The 11,270-nt window shown below is 36.8% G+C and overlaps 1 protein-coding gene across 1 annotated transcript; it reads right to left on the bottom strand.

Annotated features, from left to right (window-relative positions):
* Nucleotides 1-3,221: 3,221 nt before the first annotated feature.
* On the bottom strand, nt 3,222-5,996 carry MS3_00003898 (uncharacterized protein). Its single transcript, XM_051211772.1, has 4 exons — nt 4,989-5,996; nt 4,848-4,955; nt 4,728-4,814; nt 3,222-3,630 (listed from the first exon to the last, which is right to left on the bottom strand). The coding sequence occupies exons 1-4, from the start codon at nt 5,010-5,012 to the stop codon at nt 3,484-3,486; spliced, it is 366 nt and encodes a 121-aa protein (XP_051071868.1). The 5' UTR covers nt 5,013-5,996; the 3' UTR covers nt 3,222-3,483.
* Between the last annotated feature and the right edge of the window lie 5,274 nt (nt 5,997-11,270).

The following is an 11,270-nucleotide window of genomic DNA, read 5'->3' as shown; positions in this document are numbered from 1 at the left end:
GCTGAGTCATCTAACATGTTAATCGTATAGAATATTTTCAACGACCTAAAGAATTTGATTTCTGAATTGGCTGGGGAATTATTTATATGTGCATACGTTTTGTGAACTAGTTAGATTCAAAGGAAACTATAGGTAATAATTAAGTTCTGTTTGTAATTTGTTAAGACTTGAGAGGCCATTGTCAGGAATTTATTACTATTTGAACACATAAACATTGGTACAAGGGTGCACCCAAATACATATGCGCCACACAATAAAAATGAGACCAGTATCAGTTAACATTGATTTGTGTGAGAGCTGTGATACTGCCTGCGGAACAAATGTGGAGCTACTTTAAATAAGTTGGAAGCTGGAAAGGCCAAAATGCTACAGAAGTTAAAATCTAAACTGGGACCAGCTTTATGGTTTTCTTTATACCCTAGAAGCAATAACCTTCGTAGATTTTATGGCCTACCGAAAATACATAAAACAGATATCCCACTAAGACCTGTGGTTGATAAATTCACCAACCAATAATCTCTCTAGATACCTGGCCAAAATTCTTAAACCATATGAAAGCGTAATCAAATATGGAATAAAAAATTCTAATGATTTCAAAAACATTGTCAGTAATATCCGCATAGAAGAGGATGAAATAATGGCAGGTTTTGATGTTTGCTAATTGTTCACTAATGTTACTGTTAATAAAGCTTTAGATATTGTATATAACCTCTTAGATTCTGACAATGAACTTAAACCCGATCACCAGAGTCAAAAAACTTGTCACTGAACCAAATGATATAAAAATGGAAATGAATTTAATTATATTCACTCTAATGATGAATAATTATCCGAAGGATTTTACTAAAAGAATAATCAAGAATGAAAAACAAAATATTATTTAAAAAAGAGTTAAGCAAAAAGAATGAATCAACACAGTGGTGATCCCATATCGTAAAGGTATTTCAGAAGAGATCAGAAGGATTCTAACTCCTCAAAACTTAAGAGTATTCTTTCGAACAAACAATACTCTATCAAAACTAGTAAGAATCAAAGATGCAATTCACAAGGAAGAACAACAGAATTGTGCTTATGAAATCAAATGTAATGACTGTAATGCAACTTATGTAGGTGGAACATCAAGGCAACTGACTGTGAGGGTGAAGAAACACAAACTGTACTTAAAGCACATTCCTAAATCCCCAGATGATGTAAGAAAACTTGAGAACAAATCAGCGATAGCATTACGCTCGATAGAATCGAGTCATACAATTTATTTCAATGGCGCAAGAATCATTCAGAAAGGCTTTAATTCTTACAGAGAACGACTAACGACCGAAACCCTACATATATGGGCTAATCCAAACAGTATTAATAGGAGAGATGGAATACAACTAGCTGTCCCATGGCAGCTAATAATTAGTAAGTAAACCTGAACTCCTTATCCCATTCTAGCTATCTATATCATATTAACTAATCAATAGATAATTCACTCAACAGTTCAAATCGGTTATCTTATCTGAATATGTTAAAAAATTGACTGGAACATTAAAATAACACAAACTTTCAACTACAAAGACATTCTTCTTTGAATTCAGTCTTTTATCTTGTTTATTTATCTTCATTTTTTGCATGTTGTGACATTTTTGTTTCATGTCATATATATGTTTCCTAATATTCTACTGACCGAACACAATATATAGTGAATGAAATATCCTCTTCTTACTTATGTATACACACAATCTGTTATCTTAACACTTTTCGTTTCACACCACATATCTCTTACACACTAATGTAAATACCTAATTTAAAAATTGTTAACGTTGATTGGATGACTTATTCAGTATACAGTAAACCAGAGAACCATGTACCTATTTATATTCGATAATTTTGTTGTTTGATTATATTTTCCTTGAAAAAGCTTGGACCAGATTGCCAGGCAAAACGTTGGATTTACTTCAAATTCTTTCGCTGAGATTTTACAAATACAGGCTTATTTTAGCTGAATTGAGTTCAATAATTACGAAATGTTTGTTACAGTAAAATGTACTTCAGACATCAATAGGTTAATGGGGAAGACCACCTCTTTCACCAGACCAATAACGCAGTTAACAAATATGGACGAAAACCAATATTTTAGCATACCAAGCCCAGATTAACTGAACAGTGAACTAGAGTAACTAAACCGGGTTGCTAAGAAAACAATGAATGTAAACTTCGTCCGTTTAAAAGATGTATCTCACTTTTACGACAAATGTAATCGGTAATACAACAGAATCCCTGATGATTTATATTCTTAGCCACATTTTGTAACATAAGAAAATAGTAGGCAGCATAATCCTCGACCGACCGTCCTAAGAATCATGATGGACAAATGGTTGTCAATCTTACCTTTCGTCTTACAGCGATATATCATGAACGAACCATTTCTTATTTTTATATATTTAGTCCAAGTCATGGAAGATGGGGACCCAAAAGAACAGGACTAAATAATTTTTCATAAATATCCCCGGACACATTGCTGATTGACCTTACTTGCTACACCATAAGAATTTTTACAGCTAATCAGATACATGAATTCCCGGACTATTCTCAGCAGTCCACCATAAAGAGCGAGTGAAAAAGAAAAATTATGCTGGTTCTGTAGTAGTACTCTGCATTTAGGTGTAAAATGCATGACATAATAACGAGCATTGATTGCCTGTATATCGTTACACAGTAAAACGACGCTACTCACACCAATGGTTGTGTTTTTCTGAGTAACGAACTACCACTGTATACTCACTTGAGAATGGTTACCAGAATATCAAAGAGGAGTTGTGAGATAGAGCAAACCTGGTTGATTGAGCTGTTGAAATGGAACAATGGACAGAAGTCATTGTATTCCTCACTGCACGAGGTATTTATGTACAGGATGTGTATGGACATTTCAGAAACACTATTTTTTGATGGTCAGACGCAAAGGAAGGTCCTGTTTAACGAAATGAAGACAGCCTTGGTACCAAGAAATATAACAACTATCAGCCGGTGTTTCAGAAAAGATAAAAACGTAAAAAAATATAAGCACGACTCAAACAAGGATCCAGTAGCTCTCCTCGAGCATAATTTTTACAATCTGCAGTGTGTGGTGGGGGTCAATCTTTCTTCTGATTTTGTTAAGCATCTGGAGGTAAATATCAAATTACTTAAACCCTATGAATGAATCAAAAATCGAAATCCTGAATCCATAAAACAACTCTTAAAATAGTTTAAATATCATTCGTAATACGGCGTATTATCCTTAGTAAACGTTATAGGTTGTAAGTAGGATGTTCGCATGTTTTTTGATAAACTGTCTCCTAATAATGCTTATTTGACGTGACGCTGTATTTCAAATTACACAGTATTTGTTTTTCAATAAAACTAGTGACAAAACATCCTTCACGAGATTACGAAAACTAGAGGGCCTTATACATGTGCATACCTAACCAATCACAAACGTTAAGCAAGAACAAAAACATTATGTTATGTCGATCTTATGTTTTTTAAGACATCACAAATTAGTTGAGTATCACTAAAACAAATTTCTTCTTTGAAATCAGTACTAACAAGTATTGTTTTTGAAGTATCCAAAATCTTAGTGATCAGCCTTGTGATAAGACAAGTATTCAACTGTAAAGGAGAATAAGATAGAATTGTTAGGTAACTTACAAACAATAAAATGTCAAAGGACAATTGATGCATTGCACAAGAATAGGTCATATATCTGTAAGCAAAACTGGGATGAGGCACACATGAAATCCGTAGTTTGTCAAAATTCTCAGCTTTATACATTTGAAGGCAGGTACAATAAAAAGCAAACATAATTTTGAACCTGTGTGTAACAAGTGTAATTTTATTTAACCCACATTTTCACATGAACTTACATTGAAAGCGAGTAACACAGGTTCATCTACAGACGTTAGATTACTTTTTGAAATCTTAAAATGGTAAAGAGATATTTTAAATATTCACTAAAGCAACAACCCAGTACATTTATATATAGTGAGGTTTCTGAAACTAAAATTCCGACTGAAATACGCATCTATATCGAATCGTCTTACTCGTCCAATTATAAATTGTGTATTAAATCATAAAAAGATAGAGATGAAAAGAGATGTGACAAGGTCAGTCTTAGCAAGTAAATCCTGATGCCTATTCGATTGACTTATTTTTTTAACTGTGTCTATTTTTGGAAGCTTATTAGCTCCTAGCTTTTTAAAGATATGAGCGAAACATGTAATGAAGTGTACTACAATATAGTACCCGACGTTCCAAAATCTTTGCAAAAGAAACATAAAAGGGACGGCCTGCTTGAGCATCTGGGCTACCTGTTCCTGCCATCTAGATATTTCAACAAGTTATCTATTTTTTGTTTGTTTTAATATATCATTATGTTTATTAATCGCATAAGCTATTCTGCTGCGTTTCTGAAAAGTGTACAACCTTTCGTTGTCAAAGTTACAAAACACTCAATAAGACACAATGTGGTTGCTGGCAATATACAACGAAAAGAATGCACATTATTCGGATGTTCATTTACTTAACTGCAAACATCTAACTGGCGACCACTCAATATTTATCGCCAGGACCGACCGGAAAGAAAGAAACGGAAACTTGTTGAAATACTTTGCGCTGAGAATTCTATATTGTACCAAAAATATAATATTGAATAAAGCTGATAATAATAATAATAATAATAATAATGTGCAAATAACATGAAGGCTCACTTTGTCAGGACCAAACAGGGTCCGAGTATCAAGATCATGAGAAACATGACCATTTACTGTCGGTAGATTGCTTTTTTGGGACAATACCTGAAAGAATATTTTATCAAATACGTGATTTACAATATCCCCAATCATTCCGTTGCGTGAAATAAGTACCATTAAGTGGTCAGAAAACTCTATCTGTACAACAGTGACCGTAAATCCAGCAACAGGAAGCTCTAAAGTAGACTAAAAAACTTTAATGAACATGAACGCAATTACCTTGAATACAGCAGGTAAATTCATTCACAGTAGAACTTAAAAAGGACAGAAGGGAAGTCTTGAGTAGTAGGATTAAAAGGACAGGTGGCCTATAACAACTCTTGGGATTTACAGTGCCTTGAAGATCCAATCACTAGTGTATATTAATTCTGCCTAAACGGACTGAACGTACATGGACGGAAAAATTTAGGGACTATTGTACACAATAAATGGTATTATAAGTCATAATTCTAGATGAAGGTAAAGTAAACACACTTACTTGGATTCGACAATGTATACGCTACTGCAGAGTTGAGCTATAGGAAAACTACAAAGAAAAGATTAAATGTTGTAACAGAAAGCGCACAACATAAAGTACAACACATGACTCTTGAAGATCATATCAGAGGACTTTAATTACATTTATAGAAATGCCACGTTATTGCACGGCGACCTAAATAGCAACAGGAATCCCTGTATCTAGAAATTTGTTGTGCTTAGAACTTTTGAGGAACCGAGTGTTCATGTCTTATACTAAATCTAATTATAGGTTATAGGGTACATGTTTTAAGATAACTCATAAGTAAACCAATGCATACTAAACACTTTAACATTAGGAACCGTGATGTACATATTCCTGTTAAAATATATATGCATGTCCGTATATACGGACATATTAGGGGGCGAAATTCATCCATTAACATGACTATGAATAGTCATGTCCATCGAATTGTAGTAGATATCAGCTCGTGGTGAAAACCCTGATAAATTGCATAATAAGTTTCAGTATTCATGTCTAGACATGAATAAATCGAATAGCTATTCGATTTGTTTGCCGTGGTCTTATTAATCTTTACTATTATTCTGCAAAGGTCATTCATATTCTCCACTACCATAAAAAAGAGGATAAGTAAAATGACTTAGTAAGCACATAGAATGACTTCATATTTCGATGCATCACAAGAGGACTGTACAAAACCAGTGTAACGCAACATCTCAAGAGTGTTACACTAAAATTATGTTCAAATGGTTGTGGACGGAATAGTAGAAGCTTTCGCTTAACAGGCCTCCGTGTCTAGTAGCAGGGGATCACCAAATCCTCCAGGCAGGAACCTAGGTATGTTAACAATAAAAGAGGAAAAGAAATTGGTAAATCATAGTATGATGCTGTTTCAAATGGTCCTGAAAGGAAAAGAAAATGCTTTCGCTTAACGGGCTTCCATATTTAGTAGGAGTGGATCACTGATGCAACCAAGTAGGAATCCTAGTATATTAAACGACAAAATAGAAAAATATTTGTACATTATAGTGAGACACTCTCGTTATTCCTTGGGAATATGCCAAGTTTTATCTCGAAGGACTCCTGAAAAGTCGCTTAAACAAACTTAGCTGGCAGATAATTTCAGCACTTGACTAATCTTAAGGGGCAGAAGATGCCCACAGTACCTTCTGCTATGTTATCTTCAGTTTCTGTGAGGTACCTCTGAGATTTGTGTTGAGACTGAGCTTAAGTAGGTACTCAGAAGAATTCTGATCATAGAGTACTAACACATCCAGATTTTTCTCCAACGTGGGATATCCATAGAGGCGATTCACCTAATTTGTATTCGTAGTCTGAAACATGTCTCAGCTGGACTGATTTACACTCTGAAGTGTTAACTGTAAGCCCGTTTTTGTCCTCGCATTTTTGAAGTCGAGTCAGATTCTCCCGGAGTGCCAGTTTATAATTCTAGTTGCGAAATTCTCTCCAGAGTTTCACATCATCAGTGAAAAGTAATAAATCAGACGATACCTGCTACGGGAGATCATTTATATAAGTTCGAAGACGTCCTCGTACTGAACCATGAGGGACCACACTGAGATACCCCATAGTCTGGGAAAAGATGGAGTTTATCCTGACCCTAAACGATCGATTATTTAAATATGAACTATGCCAATCCATTAAAAATGACAAGGTACCTAATATATTAAGCTTACTGATGGGGAATATATGATTCACCCTAATAGAAGCTTTTGAGATATCAAGGTATCTGACATTAACCTTCCCCTTAAGATCAAGGATGGTTGTCCATCAGTTCACTACGGTTATGAGGTCGGTTATGCAAAGATAAACTCTCTGAAACCGTTCCGTTGGGGTGTTTATAGATGGTAAGTAGTCACGTAGAACATCGTATATCAGAGACTCTATAGTTTTTAAGAGAATGGAGAGACGTGTTACCGGCCGGTAGCTTAAAGGTTCACTGCGTCGAAAACCCTTGAAAACTGATGTAATGTGAGTTAGCTTCTAAAAATTCTGGTAATGTGCCTCGGCTTAGCGAAACTAACAACACCTCGCTAGGTGGTTTTATGAAGATTAAAGCCGCCTCTCTCGACATAGCAGAACGGACCATATCCGGGCCAGAATGTGTTCTTCAAGTGGTCGTTTTTGTGATGCACCAAATCAGCTCTCAGCTTCACTTCTGTGAGTCTTGGTGAATTGCAGGTGAAGGTTGAAATGTTTGAAAGTTTTGTTCTGCCAAAAGATCCACAGCGTCATCGTCGTTAGGACATAACAACTGGGAAAATCCGGTTTTGACTTGTTGGAGAGTAGGTGCACGGTGGAGAAAAATTTATCAGTCAGCTTCACCTGGTAATGAAGCTTATCTTCCATTAATATCATTGTACATTGTTTCTTTGCTCGTTTGAACTCCATATATATGCCGTCGTCACCAGTTCATTTTTTATCCTACACAGCATTGTTCTTCACATCATAGCATTCGAAGAGCACAATATTTTATGATTGTGGGCTGCCTGTTTATTTTTAAGGACCGTTTGCAGGACAGACTGTTTTATAGCACATAAGATCATATGCAGAAAGAAATCCCAATGAGCGTCCTCATCAAGTTGAGGGTGCATTTCCTAGTCCGCTTGCTGTAGATCTGTAAAGCGGACACATCCAACCGTTTGGAATTCCAGAGCCTGTTGTCGATAGGATGTCTTAGCTCAGCTTTGCTGGTAAAGCTGAGGGCTATGACAACGTGATAACTTTCCCGGGAGAGCCAGGATTATGAGGTTGTCACTAAGGAATTCCTCATTTGTAAATATGCAGCCTGAGTGTAACGTATCTGACCATGTCTCTACGACGTTGCATACCTCGCATTTTTAGATAATCCCAACCTTCAATAACGTTAAGGAACAGAGCTCCAGTAGCGCTGCCACCTCAAATGCACATATGTCCAGCAAAATTGATTTTAGAGAGTTTGAAGTCTCCTAGAATCGGGAAACGAGTGGACCCGAAACGAGTATAGCGAGATTTGCAGACTCCTGACAGCAGTGGGTTTCCTGTAGATGACTTCAACTAGACACTTCGAGGTGTTAGACAATCTCACTGGGCACCATACGGATTCATTAAAATTGATAAACTGTCTAATGTACTCCTGATGTACTACCAAGATCTAAGGTACAGGACAGCTCCGCCCCCAATTCATATTTATCCTGTAGATAGCTCTTGGTCCCTGATTTTAAATGCCCATGTTTTAGATACTCCCATCAGATGAATATCATTGGCGTTACATAGTTCGCTCAACTTATCCATCTAAACCAAAGAGTCCATACATTGGAAGTTTATGCTTTTGATTCGAAACGCGTTAACGTCCTCGTTTTGTTTGTCTGGGTGATTTTTATGTGAATGGACAGACAGCCTGCTCACACAGGGTTTTCTAAGTCTATAGCTCCGTGTTTCCCAGGACACCCTGCGCGACGATATTTTTTCGCGAAGAACGCCTCGGTAGATTCTTCGTGGAATACCTGATAAGATCGCACCCAGGATATGATATATAAAGCAGTATTCTTGCATCATCTGATTTAAAAAAGCGACTGGCCATCAGTGGTGTTAAAGAACATTACATGAAGGAGTCTTGCGTGATTTTGGTGCTTGGAATCCTTTCCCTGGGTAAGCCGCGTATCGTTGGTTGCTCAATTTTGAGAAGTGTAAGCTCCTGTTTAGCTCGTTTTGAGGCATCCAGTCATTTTTGTCCTACAGGCTGGAAGGAAGGTCGGAATTTTCTTTGGCGTTCATGATTATTAATGAATCACAGCGAATCATTATCGTTTTTCCAGGTCGTTGGGAATGTTGATATCGTGGTTCTTTTTGTTTTGCATTTGGACTGCGTTTCGGACTACTATGTTGTTCGCTTAATGGTTGGAAAATCTTAGGGATAGATTATAAGGCTGATTCACTGACTGATTTTCCTGCAAAACCTGGGTTGGTCAGAGTTTTCGGTGGTGACACTCCATCCTTTTTAACTTTATTTAGGGAGATCCACGCACTAATAGAAATTTTGAGGAAGACAGCTCCACTTCCGAGCTTGTGCTAAGGGACACAAGTTTGCTGAGGGGGTCTATCAGTATCAATATTATGGCGATGTAGAGTTACAAAATAGCATCACTGGCGTCGATACAATTGTTGTCGAAGACCCTATTCTTTACTTTATTGAGCGTCTTTGTTTGTTTGTCTGCTTTGGGACTGCCTAGTTTTGGAGTTGCCAACATATATTTTTCTTGGACATGCCAAGTGTATGATGAGAATGGTCAGCAAATAATAAGCGTTCATGTTGCATTTACCACATAACCACGTGTGGCCTGACTTACTAAGTCTGTTGTGAGCAGCTACAGTGAGATCTGTGGATGCTTCGTGAAACTAACCATTGCGTCTCTTGTTCTGCATACCATAGGCGAAAGTAAGACGGCATCCAGGTCGCTTATGTGAGTTCTTTATGACTATGGTTAAATATGAGTTGTTAAATAGATACAACCGAACGCCGACGACTGTGAAACAAAAAAATTACATGCTCAAAATGGATAGAAGAGATGAAATCGGGTGTTACAAAAGGTTAGGATGTACCAAAACTGGGCTTCAATGTAGAAAGCATAAAGATCGAATAGAAAGTTGAGGGAAAACTACAGTTAACTATTAACTCGCATAGAACTCAAAAGGAAAAGTAATCTAACGAACGTTAGACTCAGAACAGATTCTTTTGGATCAAAAAATGATACCTTTGTTGCGTGAGGACACAGCAAAAGTTTGAGAAGTGCAAATCATTTTAGGACAAAGTTTCCTGTTCGCAAAGTACGCGTATTGATGTTCAGGTTCAGATTCAAGGCAAACTTGTATATTAAAGATAGAAGGTCTACGGCCTGTGCTACTGCTCTTCTGGTAAGTTTCTGTGTGTGATCTTCTTTTGAATCAGTCAATAGGTTCCAAGAGTTGATGACTTGGTATGAAAACCTATATTCAATGGATATCTTATCCGTCCTTGGTTTTTGCACTCGCCTACTAAGTCCTTTGAGTTGTCCTGATCTAACAGGAGGAAAGCGAAGAAATGAATCAGGTTCAATATCGTTTTCTAGTATTCTGTACATAAGATCAGATCACCCCTTAATCTACGGTAGATGAAATTAAAGAGCCCTAGCTTCTCAAGTCGGTCAACATCAGTTACTGGAATTGCGCGGGTAGCTGCTGCACACTGAACTTTTCTAAGATATCCGCGCCACCATTTCAACAGGATTTCGCCGCCCAAACTTGGGATATGATCAGGGTTGTATGTACTGTGGTGAGCATCTTAGTATCCGACTTGGTAAATGTACGTCCTAAAGCGACCTCGCGGCAGTGGGCTAAGGTCTTAAGATCATGCTCACTGTCACATCAGGATCTTTGCGAGGTAAGATTATGGACACTGACTCTTTTAATGTGTTGTGCTTGTGCAAGATAATTCTTTACTGAAATCATGTCATTCTCTGTTTAATAATTTGTTGGTTTTCACGGGTGTCGCTAAGGCTTTTTTGATTGTTTTTTCCAGTATTTTATTAACAACGATGCCGGAAGTGACAGGCTTATAGTTTAATGTAAGTTGTCTTGATCCTACTATAAGTTTTTGTATGACTGTTTACGTTTACATAAACTGTATTATTCAGTGTTTCACTTCATGTCCAATGTGTATTTGTATATCATTCTACAACTACAAATTGTCTTCACAAACCCTGTTCGTCTTGTAAATTGGATTTGTGACATCCGCTATAAGAAGTCTCTGGCATATTCTGATTACCTCCACTGTTCTTACCTACACTCAGTGTATTTGGCAAGCTTTTTGTCATAACATCCACACAATATTCCAACTCCTCTTAATCTTACACAATCTTCACTGGACGTTGAACAGGGTAGTGATCGAATCTTAACAACTTGTCGTCTTAGATTAATGTGGGCAAAAATTGTTAGAATTTTGACTTTATTTTTTTCATTCTTTTTCTTTGAAATATTTTGTGACA

Source organism: Schistosoma haematobium, chromosome ZW (assembly GCF_000699445.3).
Source record: "Schistosoma haematobium chromosome ZW, whole genome shotgun sequence".
In the NCBI taxonomy this organism is placed as follows: domain Eukaryota; kingdom Metazoa; phylum Platyhelminthes; class Trematoda; order Strigeidida; family Schistosomatidae; genus Schistosoma; species Schistosoma haematobium.
This window is presented reverse-complemented; position numbering and strand designations above follow the sequence as displayed.

Bases quoted from the DNA above. Each gene is read 5' to 3' on its own strand.
- MS3_00003898 (XM_051211772.1), bottom strand. From the start codon at position 5,012: ATGAATTTACCTGCTGTATTCAAG. The intron at 4,815-4,847 runs GTAAATCACGTA...ATATTCTTTCAG, and splicing joins ACGGAATGATTGGGGATATT to GTATTGTCCCAAAAAAGCAA. The intron at 3,631-4,727 runs GTGAGCCTTCAT...TCTCCTTTACAG, and splicing joins CCCTGTTTGGTCCTGACAAA to TTGAATACTTGTCTTATCAC.